Source organism: Trichomonas vaginalis, chromosome II, assembly GCF_026262505.1.
Source record: "Trichomonas vaginalis G3 chromosome II, whole genome shotgun sequence".
In the NCBI taxonomy this organism is placed as follows: Eukaryota; Parabasalia; order Trichomonadida; family Trichomonadidae; genus Trichomonas; species Trichomonas vaginalis.
This window is the reverse complement of record NC_067204.1, coordinates 7,316,751-7,333,929: the sequence shown is the minus strand read 5'-3', so window position 1 is coordinate 7,333,929 and position 17,179 is coordinate 7,316,751. Positions and strand designations below refer to the sequence as shown.

The window sequence follows — 17,179 nt, the reverse complement described above, 5'->3', positions numbered from 1 at the left end:
CCCGAGGTAATAAAATCTGGTTTTTATGGTAATAAATTTTTTTCATTTTTTCATTTTCAAAATATTTTTGGAGAAGAAAAAGTTGTTTCCCAGATGATTTGATAATGGATTATGTTTCTACTATTCATATAGGAGCATACTATCCTGTATTCATCCAATTCCCATACCTTCTGGTATCACCACATCTGTGATTCTTTCACCAGATTTTCCTCTCAATTTTTTTACAAAATCTCTCAATTTCTTTACAAAAGTTCTCAATTTTCACCATACCTCATCCAAAATCTGGGGAAAAACATACGTGTTCCTCATATACTTGGGATACACCGAACTTCTAGGGCAATGGATCATCATATGATATCAATGCGAATTTCACAGTAATAATGATTTTCCATCAGATTCAGTATCCTGTGATTGAATGGGAAAGATTTGAACAAATAGTCAACAATGAATCTAATGTAATTCTTGGTATACAGCATAAACACTTAAGATCAATTGTTCACCTTCAGATATTTTAAACCCAGATTCGAAAAAAAACTCATCAACTTACCTTTATACAAAGAATTTCATCCATATTTTAAATATTATGCATGTTCTATCATTACCAAAGGTTTAAATTAATTGAATTAGAGCAAACTATTTTTATTATTAGTAAATTTACTTTGCTAACTGCATATATCATTTTTTTGTTACTTCAAACAAAACTGTACTTACAGATTTAAAAAATTGAGCAAATAAAATTATATTTAAATTTCAATATTTGAATAATACCATTTTAATTAAATAACTTAGGTGCTTTTTCAAAATAATACTGATTCCAAAACTTTAATATCTTAATAAAATGTAATTTGATCCACTTTAAAAAACTGTAATATTTGAAGTGTAAAATTGGTAGATAATGTATAAATTATTAAACTAATTGGTTTATAAAGTTATTAAATTATTTGAATAAAATTTCGAAATACCAAGAGGAAATCAATGAATAAAGAAAAAAACAGAAAGAGAAGGAGAAAATAAAAGGAAAAAGGAGGAAAGGAAAGAAAAAGGAAAAATAATATAGGGCATATTTCATAAATGGCGACATTAACTTTGTGATGTTCATGGCCGGAGGCCCGATTTTTTTACAAGATTATTTTTTCCCCACTGGCTTTTCCCAGATTTTGGGTTTATCAACCAGAAACGACCACCTTAAATGTTACAATATTCAAATGATATAATTAGAAAAATGTTGAAATTTAAAAAATTGAAAAAATAACAAAGTAAATTAAATAAATATTGTGTTTATTCAATCAATTTTAGTCGAAAATTTATGGTTCTGTGACAACTTTCTTAGCATTGAACATGAACAATGCTCTATCGACGTTGTTTTCAATAACTGTAAGATCGTTATAGAGTTTGACAACTTCACTGTATCTGGAGTCGAAGTGGATGTATTCGTTTGTTTCAGGATCGATCTTTCCTGTCAATTCTCCTTCGCGGATTGCGTTTATTACGTGAGCGCAAACTGTAGCGATATTTGTGGATGACTGCACAGAGATTGTGAATAAGGAAATGCGGGAGCATGGCAAAATGAAGTTGATAATATTTCTTCCGATCATTGCGTCGATCATTTCCTTGGAAACAGGAGCAGCGTAAAGGGAATCGTATAAATTAGGTTCGAGCATGTTGATGTATTGCATGGCTTTGCCGTAATCATGTGCTTTGAAGGCATCGACAATATTAGAGATGTGAGGAAGTTTGAAGTTGAGGACGATGTGGTTAAGCTTGTCAAACATTTCAATAACATCAGTGGATGGTGATGTTGCAAGCTTTACGTACATAATCAACTGAACTAAGCAGAATTTGTTGACAAAATCTCTAGTTTCAGATCCCTTGTGGGTTCCATCCAAGTTCAAATTAGGAATTACTGCATTGGCTTCTTGGAAATGTCCAGATGTAACTGCCATCAAGAATTTGAGTGTGGGATTTCCTGTTTTACAGGCAAGAGCATAAGCAACATTATAGTTTTCAAGCATGTAGTTGGCTTCCATCCTCTGCATGTAGAATTTATCTTTTTTGGATTCTTTGATTGCTTTTTGATAGTTTACAAGAGCATTTTTATAATGGAAGTTTGACATATCGGTAGAGGCCTTTGTGCTGTGGTTACTCTTTTGATCTTCACTGCCGCCCTTTCCGATGCCGAAAGCTCCTTTAGGTTCTTTGTTTTTCAGGAGAGTTCCTCCGATAATAATCTTAGAGGTGGGTTGTATTGCAGAATTCATAACAAAAGTAATTTCTGAGCAGTTTGTTTCTTGGGCGTACACTTCTAATTGAGATTTCAACATCTGTTTAGAAGGAGGGTCTTTTTCATTCCTAAGGAGGTGAAGATAGTATCTAATAGAGATACTTGTTTTTACCAGATGGACTAATCTGTTAATCAATTGCTGGCGCTCAGTCATTTGTTTTGACTGTCATAATTTCGATTTCAGAAGTTTACAAAATAATGCAAGGAAAATTTTGCCAGAGGATCTTGAAATTTTCCAAAAAGAATGAATTAAATTGTATCCGGGAACAATTTCCTACAGGAACATTCACCAAAAGCTATTATTGATGGAATTATTTTTTAAATTTTTTTAATTTTTCCATACGAAAGCTGAGATAAGAATTGATTACCAGAAATGTATCATATCATAAGGGTATGACTGAAAGGATATCTAAATAATTGGTTTTTTTTTTCATTATATTGTAATACAGATAAATTATATGCTCACCCAGCTAATTTTATTGATTTTGAAGAGAATATCATCTGTATGATAATATCAAAGATAATCATATTCAATTGAAACTAGTTGAGTGATACTCAGTCGAATTACTGACGTGTAAGTTAATTCACTGTTTTCAAAAGGTAAAGACATAAATATTAAATAGAATAAAAAATATATTGAATTTGAAATATGGATTATAATGTTTTCAATCAAATTTACGATAAAAAATAGCAAAACATTCCAGAGGAAATGATATATCCACTTTTAAATAATCTTATCACTAATACAAACATCAAAAAATTTGATTTCGTTAGCGAAATATAACATGTCGGATGACTTGTTTCGGTTTTCAACAATACAAAGGTACCTGGAGTATGATGCAGAATTTGTTTCATGGATATTCGCGAGTTTTACACAATTACTCGAAGAATAAAATGAAAAGTGACAAATTTTTATGAAAGGAAATAAATCCCCATGTTTCTTTACAAGGCTTCCAGAACAGTTCGGTGGCAAGATTCCATTTATTGTCACCGATCTTGTCTCACGCTTAAGAGAGCTTAATGCGATCAATGAAGTCGGTTTATTCAGATTAAATGGTTCACAAGCTGATATAAACGAAATAATTGCAAAATTAGATAAAGGTAAGATTGCTGATTGGTCAAAATACAGTAATGTTCATACTTTAGCGAATTGTTTGAAAAAATATTTCCGAGATAAAGTTGAAAAAACTCCATTTTTCCCTGCAACATTTAATAATACTTTAGAGCAGCTTTCTACGAAATCAGAACCAGAAGTTACTTCCGGATTGAGAGAGATAATTCTCCAATTACCAAAAGCTCGTATTTATACACTCGCATTCATCGGAAAGTTCCTTGTTGACCTAAAGCAAAACAATGCCAAGAACAAAATGAACGCTAGTAACATTGCAATTGTAATTGGCCCTAACTTCTTCAATTTCGATCCAAAGATAACCAACATTTTATTCTGTAACTTACTACAGCATTACGACGAAATTTTTAACGGATTCGAAGTTACCGAACAATTATTTTTGACTGATGAAGATATGGAAATAATTGCTGCTCCTCCAATAGACACAAACGGATTGCTTGAAATAATTACACTTAGAAAATCATCTGTTATCCCTTATGTACCTTCATATGTACTTAATGACCCCAACGTAAGCCTACCAACGCGGAAAGTTTAATCTATAAACATTATTGTATATATTTAATATCAGATTTTTTACTACTGATAAAACTTTGTCAACAATTTTTGATATTTCGAAATCAGAGCCTCAAAATCAGATTATTCGATCATTATTTTAAAATAAAAATAGTATTTAGTCGAAAAATTATAAAGAAAAAACAATGCGTAAGAAAAAAAAAATTATAATAATAATAATTGAGAAGAATTACTCATTGAACAACGGATCCTTCAAAAGATCGTCAATGTTGATTCTGAAAGCCTCTCCTTGAAGACATCTCGTAATTAACTTGTATGCTGCTGTAATTGATTGATTGATTTGTGACATATCTTAAGCTTAGGTTTGAAATCGGTAGACCGAGTTTAATGTTAGATGGAGAGGTTCTAAAATAAACGTTGTGCAATGAGATTTGTCCATGAGAAATTTTCAAAGGTGAACTGTGTATTGCTTGTACTGCAGTTGCCAAGGATTTGAACCAGCGAATGATTGTCTTATCTGGTGGAGGAGCGACTAATTGCTTGATATATGCTGCAAGAGATGGAGAGTCAGTGGCCTCTGTGACAATGATGAATTTCGATGGTTGATATGATTGTGAAATGTCTAAAATGTTCATTAAATATGGGGATTGGATGCTTTTGGCCTCTGTTAATTGATCAAAAGCGCGTTGAATGTTTCTTGTGACATATTATTGTTGACACACTCATACCAAAAAGCCTGGACGCACGTTGTAGTATCTAAAGCATAATTGCATGCAATATCATGATGAGAATTTCTAATCTGGTTGAGCTTTTGATATTTTGGTTTATCACTCATCCAGTTGTCACTTTTTGTGGCAACGCTGAAATTTATTGCGCAAAACATCAGTTGAATGTATTCAAAAAAAAAAAAAAAAAAAAAAGGTAGTGGGGCTTCCAGGCACTTCGTGCCCTCTAGCCCATAAGAAATTTTTGTTTAGATTAAAATTAAAATTTTTATTCTGAAAATGTTTGCTTTAATGTTTTTTACGGATGGAAATGAACTGGATATCGTCTGAGTCTTCGCTTGTTTCCTCATCCTCTTCTTCTTCGTCCGAATTGTCTTCATCTTCACAATAACCAGATAAGAAGATGGTTATTGAGTAGGTGACAAAAGTGCATACTCTTAAACAACCGTCGGATTTCCGGGTGAAATCGTGACACACTTTCGTCTTTCGTAGGCAGTGGTGGTTGTTACAAAAGGTAACTTCGAATGTAGCGTGAAATCTGCAAAAAAAATTCTGAAATTTGAATGGATAACACAAAAATTGAATAGTTTACGTCAATAAAAAAGAGAAAAAATTAAGCCAATGTATCTCGAACCTAGGACTTAGAGCAGCAATCCCACTGTTTATCCCATTACACTACATACATCTCTCACCTCAGTCAATGAGATCAACTATATGATAACTTTTTCCCCATTAGATTCTTGTGGAAAAGTGACAAATAGCAACTTTGACCCTCTCTCGATGGTTATTTTGGTTTGTTCTGGTTTTTTGAGAAGCATTTTGGCTGTGCCAGTAAAAACGAACTCAAGATTTTGATAGAATTGTCTGCTTGAGTGAGTGAATTTGCATACTGTAAGTGGCATTGCAACTCGGTTTGCTTGAACAGATATTATTGAAACTTCTTCTCCATCTGGTATCCGTTCAGGAATATCTAAAGCGGCTGTTGTTATAATATGCATATTGTTTTCGTAATGCAATTTTGGATATATTTCGAATGGATGTGCAGCTACACCAGCTGGAGCAACAATGGAAAGATTCCAGGAGAAAGAACCGCGTTTGTTTTCATCTTCTTTCCAATTGTAAGTTAAAGGATAAGGACGAAAGTCGTTGAGTGTTTCATATAGCTGTTCTCTTAAGTTTGGTTCACAGCAAATAATGAACTCGTCAATTGCTTGAAGAGATATCATAGTTGAAACATAAGGCAAATTCGACAAGAAAAAGTCAACCATTACTGTCGGGTTTTGAACTTTGTTTTCTAATGTTTCGACTGGTTTTATTATACTTTTGAAATATCTATCATAGTCATTGTTGTCTGTTAAGGACAAATTGTTTGGATAAGCTGCAATGAGTCTTCTATATCTTGCTTCTGTTGTTGAGAATGAGAAGACACCTTCTGGTTCTGTAGGAGTGTAAGTTTTTAGTTGAACTTTGCGTATGTTTGGTGTCTGATTTGAGTCTGATTGGACTGAAACAACTTGAGCTTCTGTAGTTTGTTGTGAAGGTTGCTCTGATGTTTGTTCGACTTCTGCAGTTTCTTTTGGTTGAATTTGAGCTTCAATTTGTGTCTGATTGGAGTCTGATTGGACTGAAACCTGTGTAACCTCTTTGGACATACTAGTAAAGTATGAGGATATAAGTGTTTGACCTTTAAAGAGCTTTTGTAAAGAATTGTCAGTCATGCTACTACTGTGGTCTTGCATTAGACAAAAATGAACTGACCAGAAGTTTGTGGAAAATGAATATTGAATAAAAACGGTTTTCGTCAACGGAGACCCCCTATATTTTTTTATTTTATTGAAAAGTCTCCGTTGGAAAAAACGGTTTATCTCAAATATTGAATGAACTATAAACGTTTTTTGTTTTCTATATATACTTTTTTGTCCAACGGTAAAACTTTTTACACAACGGTTTTTGAGAGTCGTCGCCGTTGACTTTTTTGTAGAGCACTCAAAATAGTATAACTTTGTCCGGACAAGTAAGGGTCTATCGTCGCTACAGGAAAAGTTACAGGCGTTCCAAGGAAGTACTTTGAGAAGCCTTTTCCCCTTATAGAATGAGATCGGACGGTTATTTTACAAAACTGACAACACTTTGACCGAGTAGTTTTTTGTGCTGAACAAATAGTGTCATATAAACATCTGTCAAAAACCGTTTTTTACTTCACTTAAAATGCCACGTAAGCTACGTAAGAATATACGTAAGAGGAAGGGAGCATTGAAACATCCAATAGTAAAACTAACACCACAACAACAGTTGCAACAACAAATTATGAATGACCCCACTATGTTGCAACAAATGTCAAGCAACCCTATGCTTTTAAACCGAGTTATTGGTGCACAGAGTGGAGGTTTAAGAGCGGCACTTTTAGCGAAAATGGCAGGCTATGGTGGAGCTGCAGACGGAACAGCTTATAACCCTCAAAGTCAAATGAATTTGAGTTCACTCAAAAATCAAATAACAGATGTCAAAAAGTCAAACATAGACATACAGAAACAAATAAGTGAAAACGAAAAGAAACTAGAATATGACAGACACACAAAGAAACTCAATGAGTTAAACGTAGAGAAAAAGAAGAAAGAAGAACAACTGAAAGAACTAAGTACAGAGGAATATGCGAAAAAAGTGTCAGAAAAAGCAGCAGAAGTAGCAAAAATGGAACAAGATGTTATAAATTTGAAAAACCATACTACTCAATATAAAGTACTGAAAGATGAAGAAATAAAACAAAAAGCCCTGAAGACATATATGGATAGCGATGAGTATAAAAAAGAAGTTGAAGCAAATGTAAAGGCAGAAAAACTTTTACAGTTGCAAAACCAAACCGTACAGTATGAAAACTTAGCACAAGAAAGTAAAAATAACGACGCAGCCATGCAAAAGGCAATGAAAAGCGCAGAATATATAAAAGCTAATAATGACTGGTTAGATGCCCAAGCCAACGCCAAAGCAGCCCAACTTATAGGGTCAATAAGGACAAAAATACAAGCGGATGAAGACAGTTCAAATGAAGCTTTAATGAATGCTGACTTTAAGAACGCCTTCGAAGCTCTTCATAGTAAGGTGAAACTAGTGAACGACTTCTCATCTGGAAAGAAACTGAAGTCTGAAGGTTTCGACAACGAGTTAAGAGAAGTAGCACAAAATATGACGAAAATAACAGATGCAGCAACGAGACAGGCAGTTCAAAGTGCCTATGACTCCGTTAGAGCAACTGTTGTGGAAAGTCAAGAAAAAGAGTTACAACAGACCAAAACAGACCTAGTAAATGCTTTCTTAAGAACGAAAAGTCAGGTAGGACATTATGCTGCAGATGGAACATATGTGCCAGCTGGTGGAACTTATATACCACCAAACCCTCCAAGAGAAGCACCTGCACCAGGACTACCTAAAACATTTACATCGTCACATGGACACAGACACAGGCATGCACCAAAACCAACAGTTCAAAACACTGCACCACAACCAACAGTTCAAAATCCAGCACCACAACCAACAGTTCAAAACACTGCACAGCAACCAACAGTTCAAAACACTGCACAACAACCAACAGTTCAAAACCCTGCACAACAACAACCACAAACAGAGCAAGGACATAAAAGAAGTAGAGAACAAGGAAACCAAGAATTCTTAAAAATGCTTAAGGAAGACTATGGTTACCCAGATACTCTTGACTTTAGTGACAGATATAAAGAAGCTATTAGAAAGTTCAAGGAAGGAAATACTGACCCGAACCTATTTAGCTTTATGGTTCAGCACCAAATGGGATATAATTTCAAACCTGGAAAATACAAGCTCGCTAAGGGATATGATTTAATAGCATATCATCCAAATGACATGGATGAATTTACTCCGAGATATTTGGTGTCAGAGATAAATGATAATTCAACTATCTTCATGAAACGCGTAAAAAATAGAGACGGAACGAAAGAAGAAAGGGTTATGAATGCGGATGGCTTAAATAGGGAACTTGTTAAAAACGGTCTCGGAATATATGAAATGCCAGCAGATGAGGTACAAGAAACTCCACAGGAAGAAGTTCAGATACAACCAGACATGGAAGAAATAGTTCAGCAACAACAGCTAGAAGAGCCTGAAGGAAACGAACAAGTCCCTCCTTTGGAAACTAACTTCACAGAACTAGATGAAGATTTGGAACAGCCGAAAAATCTTGACCCTCAACAAGAGTATGCGGAGAATATGGAATCTTTCCAAGAGTCTAAGAAAAATTCAGCTGACATAGTAGAAGAATATCGAAAAATGTTCGCCGACATACAAAAGACTCCAACATCAGATGAAAATATTCAGCATAGAATGGAAGTACTGAAAGAAAATGTACGCAAATACAACAATCCTTTTTACTTACGACCATATAACGTTCAATCTTTTGCTGAACTCGGTGAAAATAAAAGGTTAAATTTCAACAAAACATATAGAAATGAAACATTGTTTAAAGTTCATTCAGAACCTAACCAATATGGAAACAAACCTACTTTTGTTTCTGCAGACTATGGAACTACAATGAGATGGGGTCATAAAGCTAATCCGGATAGGTGGTTCATAAACTTACAACCACAATTCCAAGAAGTTGTAGACGCAATGGAAGTGAATGGTGAACCAGATATAGCTGGTATTTTCAGCGCGGCTTTAATGCCATTGAAAGATATGAAACATGCAGATATTTTGGACCAGTATGAAATGAACATGGCTGATGGAAATATAACACCTGACGTTCTAGAACATTTATCTCAAAGAACTACACAGAACCATAGAGATGGTATATTTGGTGAAGAGTTTAGAAAGAAAGTTAGGGAGATAGAAGGAAGAGAACCTATTGTACATGACCTTGCAAACGAAAGTTTACAAAATGTCATAAAAACTTACTTTGCAGACAATGAACTGAGAAGGGATGAATATTTAAGAAAACTCAAATGGACAGTACCAAATGAAATGTTAGTATTGAAAAACATGTTCCTTGACAAAATAAAACCAACTACAGAAATAAATGACGCAAGACTGAAACATTGGGTAAAAGCTTTCCCATTCACAAAAGATATTATTGGTAACATGGAAAGAAAACCAGAATGGCTACAAAAACATATATTTGGAAACGAGCTTATTCCATATGGACAAGCTCTGTTTGAAGAGCTTGAACCGGAAACTCAGGAAAGAGTCATGCAAACAATACGCGAAGACTCAAATACAAACTATGACAAAATCTTTCTAGGATATAGGTTACCTGAGATGGGCGACCAGAGCCCAAAGGCAAAAAGGACATGGGAAATTTACAACATACTAGGTGAACATGAGGCAAAGATGCAACAACTTGAAGCAGAGGGCAAGTTACCAAAAGCGACACCAAAGAAGAAGAGAAGAGTAGAACAAAGTGAAAGTAGTGAAGAAGTAACTTCATCTAGTGAAAGTAGTGGCAATGAAGGAAAAAGAAGAGTTAAAAACTCAGTCAGGAAGAAAGTAAAGCTTGGTCCGAGTGGGTTCTATTATGACACATAAATCCAACTATTCTATATTTTTACCCATATGAAATGTACGCCGCTCAGAATATAACGCCAACAGTTTTGGATGCCATGAACGGAAATGTTTCCGAATGGTATAACGAATGCGACAATGCCATTAGAAGGTCAGAAATAGTTCCTGGAACTTACGAATATACAACTGCTGTTTCTTATGGAAACGTAGGTGAGTTTGGAGAAGGTTCTTCAACAACAGTAGATATTGCTTGCGACAGGTTTCATATTATTTCTATTGACAACTCATTCTTATACGTGGAACAAGACATTGAAATAAAACCTTCTGCCAAGTTGTCTGACAAGAAAGGTTGCAATGGAATTTTCTATGTCGGATACCAATATGCTCCAGAAGTTTTCATGGGATATAAGATATATTCTAACTCTGACTTAGTTCAAACAGTAACATGGGCAAACTATGAATGGTTCGCTTTGAGAAACTCAGTACAACCACAAGCTAGAGAACAAACAGACCAGTATGCAACTATTGAGAAAATAAGAAGACTTGACCCTAACGTTCCAGGAGTTTATGTTAACCTTTCTGGTTCAGATGGAACTGCTGCCACTAAAGTAAAACTGAAACTTAGAGTTCCTTTGTCATCTTTCCTCATCTTCAGGTTTTTAAGATACTTGCCAAACTGGGCAGGAAAAATTTCTATTGAACTTACTCCAAGCAAAAATAACTTAGTCATTGCACCAACACAAGACCCATTCACTCTTACAGATGTAAAGGGAACAAATCAAACGTCATTCGCCGAATTTTGCAAAGACAAAGTTGACTTAGACTTTGGTTTCTCAAACTTCAACAATGAAGTAAACTATTATTTCAATGCTGCTGGAACTGCTTGGGACCCAGTTAAGTTTACATGCGAAAAGTTTGAATGCAAGAGAATAGAAAGCAGACTTGCAGTCTATATGTTGGACCCAGATATTTCAAATGCTTTAGCTGCCAAATATATTGCAGTTCCACTTATGTTCCCTATACACCAAATATCTGTCAAAGACTTTGCAGGTGAAGTTGGAAACCAAAGTGCTGACCCAGGTGCAAGAACAGATATTGCTTTAACAACTGCAATGAAACATGCAGATACTATGTTTGTACTGTTCAGACGAACTATAAATGACTATTCTTGTTTCTACAACCCCGGTATTAAATATCATATAAACATAGATGGCAAATATTATCCAAGAGAAGAATATTCTACAGTTGAGGATATGAGGTCATACAACTTGACATTAGATGCTATGAACTTTAACAACAACTTCACAACAACCATTAACCCTGAAATGCAAAGTTCTATTATGCCATATGTGAAAGTATGGACTCATACAGGAGGTCAAAAAACTCAATATACAAATGGAGACCGTTCAAACTTTTGGCTTGGCATTCCATTTGCTGACTCAGAAGACTTTATGGGTGGTATTTCAACTGTTGGTACTGTACAAATACAATATACTGGTGACAGAGACGGTCCAGATGAACTGAGAGCAAAGAAGTTTACAAAACCAATAGCACTTTTCACGGAAGATGCTCTTTTGAAGATTCGTTCGATGAAACCTGCTGGGGCTCCTCAGATTGGCATAACGACAGCTTCCATCGAGCAGATTTTGGCAGCAGGTCAGTAAGTTGTTCTTGAACTGACTTCTCTCCGTCAAATATTGACAGTACGCCAGTTTTGACATAATATTGTAAGATAAACTTACCTTTAGAAATATCTGTAAGTTTTGAAGTTATATTTTTGTCTGCTTCAAGAACTTTCACCATTCGTTATACCAACTTTCTTTGCTTTATGAAAATATTTAGGTTCAGCAAAGACTGCTATTCTATAACATTTACCATTGTTTGTATAAAGAACTATTCTGTCAATGTATTTGTATTGTTTGTGTGTGTAAACTTTGTTCTGCTTCAATTCGAAGAGATACTCGAATACGTCCATCTTTTTATTCTAAGTAAAATGTCATTTCCGAAAAATAGAAGCGTGAGTGTTTCAAAAGGTTTAATGGCGGTGGCAGATGTGAAGTTAAATTCACCAACTCAAACAAACAGTCAAAGTGTTGTTGTCAATGTCAAAGACAGAGATGTTGAAGTGGGGAAACCATACGAAGACGAAGATGGTATACAATTGTTCCTGTAAAAGAACAACCAACATATCCTGAAGTTAGCAGAGACTTAAGTTCTGTTGCAGATATTCGAAATGACTACCAACAACTGAAAGACAAACTTCAAACTCAGGAGAAGATTTGTCAAGCTTTAGTATAATGTTAAACTTGGTCGAACACAACCCTGTAAAAGTGAACTCATATGTCATTGCACCTCATGAAGTTTTGAAAGAACTATTGAAACTTTTGACAGAGGCAGACGATATAAACATCAAAGAAATAGAACCCGACATTAGTTGCTGTGGTGTTTCATATAATGTCATTGACAAGATATACGTTATGAAAGGAGGTGAAACGTTGAACTTAAAATATAGTTTCCCAGACGTCATAAAAATATTTGACGACCACAACATTTCATTAAAATTTATTTGCTAAGTAAAAATGTCAAAACTTCTTGAAAGATGTTTGAAGAAAAATAATATAGACTTTATTTCATGTAAAGGACTTTACACACTTTTGAACGATATGAAAGACCCTGTTTTGTTTGTTCGTGTAGACAAAGGAAAGTTCTATGTCTTTACAAAATATTTGAACTTCTTAGACAGAGAACTTCAAGAAACGCCATGTGAAAGTTTAGATGAAGTTCTTCTCCACTTTCAGAAAAACTTTTAAATATATATAAATGGCAGAAGATATAATGGTTTATACTATTACGACTAAAAACCCTGAGTCATATAATTCTATAACAACAAACTTACAAAGTCCTCAAGGACGATATTGTAAACTAACCTTAAACACAATGACGACTAAAGCCTGTTTTGCTCTTTTGACACCAGAAGACTTTATTGTTGTGAATGGTAAAAAATACTCCTTTGAAGATACTTACTCAGATATACCACCAACAGGTTTTGTTGACTTATTTAATACTTTAAGTACGGGTGTAACATGTGCTGCAACTAGAGCAGGTTTCATTATGTTGGATGTCCGACTGAGTTTACTATAAACGATATGAGCTATAATACAAAACTTATTTCTGGTTTTTACTACCAACAGTTTCCTATAACAGGAAAAGGTGTCATACAAGGAATGTCTATTCCATTGACATTAAGCACACCAATCTTATATATTGTTTCAAACTTAGGTTCAAAGTGTTATTCGAATGTCGACAGAAACTATTATGACCAAAAGATACTTATGCGTATAAACAATACTTTCTCTGCTGGTTTGCCTATTGTTCATTCGAATGCAGAATTTTCAACCTTAGTGAACTCAAACACTTTGGCAAGTATAACGTTGACATTAGTTGACGCAAACTTTGTTCCTGTAAAACTTTTATGTCCTATGTATTTGTCAATGACGGCAGAAAGTTTCGAATTGGAAGATGCAACTGGTGAAAGTATTGTATTACAAGAACAACTTCAACAACAAATAGCTCAAGAACAACAAATGCAACAAATGCAACAACAAAGTCAAGAATAAAAAAAATAATTTTTTTATTTTTATAAAAATGTACAGAATAGATGTTTCAGATTTTTATGACTTCCAAGCATTCAGAAATATGTGTCCATTTCGAGACTATAACAAAGCAGTCGAGAATTTGAAACGTTTAGTCATTTATGTCGACTCTGCCCAGAATGTTATGTTATGAAAGAATGGGATGTTGTCTTTAACAAACCAAGAGCAACAATAGTTTCAGAACAAGAATGTAGACAGAAACTTAAGAAAATAAAAGTCGTACAAGTTGGCATGAAGATGTTAGATGCTTGGGATATCTTATTGTCAAAGTTAGAAGATTTTTCAGTTCGAGGTATAAAGTTCTATACACCTTCTCCAAACTTCTATTCTATCTTCACTGGATATAAATATGAACAAGTAGAATGGAAAGAAAATATTATAGAAGCTTGGTTAGACCATGTCAAAGAAATTATATGCAATGGAAACGAAAGAGTCTATGAGTATATCTTATGTTGGTTTGCAAACATCTTACAACATCCAAGTGCTAAGAATGAAACTGCTCTCATTATAATTGGAAAACAAGGAACTGGTAAGAACACATTCTTTACAGATATTTTGTGCAAACTGTTAGAGGGCTATTCGAACCCGAATATGACAAACTTAGAAAACATCTGCGGTAAATTTAACTCCTCAATAGAGAATATGAAACTTATAGTTTGCAATGAACTTCAAAGTATAGATACAACAAAAGTTTTGAACTCAGATGCTTTGAAGAGTCTTATAACAGACAAAGTTGGAGTTGTTGAAAGAAAGTATAAAGACCAAAGAGTTTGTGAAAATGTTGCAAACTTCATTATGGTTTCAAACAATGCTGTTCCGATGAAGTTAGAAAGTTCTGACAGAAGATATGTAGTTGTCAGAACGTCAGAAGCTCATATGCAAGATACAGAATATTTTGACGACTTAGCAGAAACTTTGACATCTGACTTTTACAACCACTTGTTCTCATATTTCATGACATTAGATATTTCTAAGTTCAATCCAAGACAAATTCCACATACCGAAGAGAGACAAACATTGTTAGAAGCAAACAAGAGTGTATATGAAACTGTTCATAGAAGAAAGCGACTTTGAGTGTTTAGATGAAAAGTCTTTATATGATGAATATAAACAATATTGTCAAGAATATGGTTATATGACAGCTTCTAAACGTACATTCTTGGCAAATGTCAAAAGTCTTTTAGATGTTCAGAATGGTGTATATACAAAGAAAATTTTTTCTGAGTAAATTTTAAAAAAAATATTTTTTATCCGATAGAAAAGATGACGAAATTCATCTCAGTAAACAAGTACATGTCAGGACTTAAAGAAGAACTAGACCCATTCACATATTTGAATGTTTACTTCTACCATTTTGAAAAGTCTTCATTCAGCAAAGTTTGGAACATCGAACCAGTTAAGTTTGCTATTGTGACTAAAAATGGTGCGAAATTTGAAGACTTAGACATAGAAGGTTTGTTAGCAGTCAAAGAAAGTTTTGACAGAAGGTTTTCAAACCTTAAAGAAGGCAAAGCATACAAACTTGTTATACCTTATGAACCAAAGAAAGCAGACGACTATGAATATTATGAGTCTAAAGTTGTAGAAGTTCAAGGTAAATTGGGTAAAAAGATTTTAGAGTCTAAGCCAGTGTTTGCTCCTAAAGAGGAAGAGAACATTGACATTGACCCAGAAATGTTCTAAAAATAAAATTTTATTTTTACATGTCAAATTTCTTTTTCTCTGGAACTGGTTCAGGTTCTTTCTTCTCTTCTTCTACTTTCTTTTCTTTCTTTTCTTTCTTTTCTCTCTTCTTCTTTTTGGTGGAGTTATGTCAAATTTGGCGCAACCATATTTATGTAAAAGTTCTTTGTCCTTTAATAGCTCATCTATTCTGTTTTCTATTTCATCTTCAGAACAGCGCATGTGTCTTCTTTGCATTCTAAGAATTTTGTTGGACTTCATCTTTCCAAGAGGCGTCATCTCTGTCAACAAGTCTGTCATTGACAAATTTTAAGACTCTCTTGAATGTTTTATGGTTCTTGTCATATTCCCAGAAACAGAACTTTAGAACAAATTCACCTTTCTTGTTTACACTATGTAAGATTTTATGGTCGACAGATGTTTTGCTGTCGAAAAGCTTGTCTCGAATATAGATAGCGAAATCGCTAGACATTTTCTAAAAGATAAAAATTTTAATTTTTCTAAAAATATGTTAGAAAAAAAGTTTGCTGACATTGACAAGAAATTTGAGAATGTTTTAAACAAGAACAAGAGGAAGTTAGAAAATGCTCAGATAAAGCCTATACATGACAAGTTCTTATTTGCTCAGAATGGTATAACAGGTCTAATTGCACCACCTGGGTCGGGTAAGACTTTCACTTATCTTAAAATGGCTGCACAACAACAAGAACTAGATGAGAAGAACCCATTCTATGAGTTAGTAGTAATTTGTAGTACTTCTGGTCAATTTGACCAAACCGTCAATTCGTTCAAAGATATTATAAAGAAGTCTAAGTTAGTATGTATAAAGGATACTGAGTTGTTAGATTGGATAAAGAAGTACCAAAGAAGAGTTTTGAAGTATAATGCTATAAATGAGTATATAAATTCTAAGTTTAAAGACCCAAATGAGGAAATGCAGAGAATATTAGAGAAGAAACACTTCAGAAACAAACAGAAAGAGATAGAATACATTTCGAAGAAATTGCAATCTTACGATTGGAAGACTTACCCTCATAGATGTCTTCTTATCTTAGATGACTTTGCTTCTCATCCTTTGTTAAAGAATAGAGAACAAGATATGTGTCGAATTCTTAAGAAGCTCAGACACTTTAACATCTCAGTCGTAATATGTGTACAGACAGCAAAGAGTTTAAGTAAGGATGTTAAAAGAATACTTACTGACATTATACTTTTCCCCGGATTGTCCGAAGACGATTTCATGGAACTTATGAAAGAGTCCATGGCAGGTAAGTTTGACAGATATGAACTATGGGAGAAGTATAAAGTCATACAAGACCCTCATACTTCTTTCAGAATTCATATCTACGCAAACAAAGTTCAAATTGTAAAAAGTCAAGCTTGAAAAATGTAAGTGTTTAGTCTTAGTAAGATGGTAGCTTCTTAAAGCATATGCCGTCCTTGAGTTTTAGGTACGTGAAGAGAAGTACAATGAATTCAATTACGAGTACAATTGCAATGACAACTAAGGCAACTATTTTTGTCTTTTGCCAGCAAGGGTACTTCTTCTCTTCCAATGGTTCGGCAGAACTATACTCACTCATGAGAAATGTCAAAACGGTTTAATAGAAAAAGTGTCATCTACCCTACTTGTTTGAAGTTGTCAAAATACTCTGTTATTTTTCACTGTTTT

The 17,179-nt window shown here is 34.2% G+C and overlaps 9 protein-coding genes and 2 pseudogenes across 11 annotated transcripts, besides 2 other annotated features; 7 read left to right on the top strand and 4 right to left on the bottom strand.

Moving 5' to 3' along the window:
* Positions 1-862: 862 nt before the first annotated feature.
* Positions 863-2,556, bottom strand: TVAGG3_0501010 (PCI domain family; the record flags this gene model as incomplete). Its single annotated transcript, XM_001304127.2, has 1 exon — positions 1,305-2,435. One exon carries the CDS (start codon positions 2,433-2,435, stop codon positions 1,305-1,307), a length of 1,131 nt encoding a protein of 376 aa, XP_001304128.1.
* Positions 2,557-2,986: 430 nt separating this feature from the next.
* Positions 2,987-4,024, top strand: TVAGG3_0501000 (regulation of protein localization to cell-cell adherens junction; the record flags this gene model as incomplete). Its single annotated transcript, XM_001304126.1, has 1 exon — positions 3,196-3,945. The coding sequence occupies one exon, from the start codon at positions 3,196-3,198 to the stop codon at positions 3,943-3,945; it is 750 nt and encodes a 249-aa protein (XP_001304127.1).
* Positions 4,025-4,085: 61 nt separating this feature from the next.
* TVAGG3_0500990 (protein serine/threonine kinase protein) lies at positions 4,086-4,795 on the bottom strand (the record flags this gene model as incomplete). The annotated part of the gene is made up of 1 exon (XM_001304125.1): positions 4,187-4,558. The coding sequence occupies one exon, from the start codon at positions 4,556-4,558 to the stop codon at positions 4,187-4,189; it is 372 nt and encodes a 123-aa protein (XP_001304126.1).
* Positions 4,796-5,060: 265 nt separating this feature from the next.
* Positions 5,061-5,090: a mobile genetic element.
* Positions 5,091-5,358: 268 nt separating this feature from the next.
* On the bottom strand, positions 5,359-6,387 carry TVAGG3_0500970 (attachment subunit-related family; the record flags this gene model as incomplete). The annotated part of the gene is made up of 1 exon (XM_001304124.1): positions 5,359-6,387. One exon carries the CDS (start codon positions 6,385-6,387, stop codon positions 5,359-5,361), a length of 1,029 nt encoding a protein of 342 aa, XP_001304125.1.
* A 469-nt stretch (positions 6,388-6,856) lies between these two features.
* Positions 6,857-7,330, top strand: TVAGG3_0500960 (protein of unknown function, DUF4106 family; the record flags this gene model as incomplete). Its single annotated transcript, XM_051236605.1, has 1 exon — positions 6,857-7,330. A coding segment is annotated over one exon (474 nt), but the record flags the coding sequence as incomplete, so codon positions are not given.
* A 1,818-nt stretch (positions 7,331-9,148) lies between these two features.
* Positions 9,149-17,179: part of a mobile genetic element that runs on past the window's edge.
* On the top strand, positions 10,228-11,835 carry TVAGG3_0500950 (protein of unknown function, DUF4106 family; the record flags this gene model as incomplete). Its single annotated transcript, XM_051236604.1, has 1 exon — positions 10,228-11,835. The coding sequence occupies one exon, from the start codon at positions 10,228-10,230 to the stop codon at positions 11,833-11,835; it is 1,608 nt and encodes a 535-aa protein (XP_051094428.1).
* Positions 13,396-13,788, top strand: TVAGG3_0500940 (uncharacterized protein; the record flags this gene model as incomplete). The annotated part of the gene is made up of 1 exon (XM_051236603.1): positions 13,396-13,788. The coding sequence occupies one exon, from the start codon at positions 13,396-13,398 to the stop codon at positions 13,786-13,788; it is 393 nt and encodes a 130-aa protein (XP_051094427.1).
* On the top strand, positions 14,056-15,052 carry TVAGG3_0500930 (annotated as a pseudogene). Its single transcript has one exon. A coding segment is annotated over exon 1 (997 nt).
* TVAGG3_0500920 (protein of unknown function, DUF4108 family) lies at positions 15,088-15,507 on the top strand (the record flags this gene model as incomplete). Its single annotated transcript, XM_051236602.1, has 1 exon — positions 15,088-15,507. One exon carries the CDS (start codon positions 15,088-15,090, stop codon positions 15,505-15,507), a length of 420 nt encoding a protein of 139 aa, XP_051094426.1.
* TVAGG3_0500910 lies at positions 15,524-15,799 on the bottom strand (annotated as a pseudogene). The gene has a single exon. A coding segment is annotated over exon 1 (276 nt).
* TVAGG3_0500900 (protein of unknown function, DUF4106 family) lies at positions 16,442-16,891 on the top strand (the record flags this gene model as incomplete). Its single annotated transcript, XM_051236601.1, has 1 exon — positions 16,442-16,891. One exon carries the CDS (start codon positions 16,442-16,444, stop codon positions 16,889-16,891), a length of 450 nt encoding a protein of 149 aa, XP_051094425.1.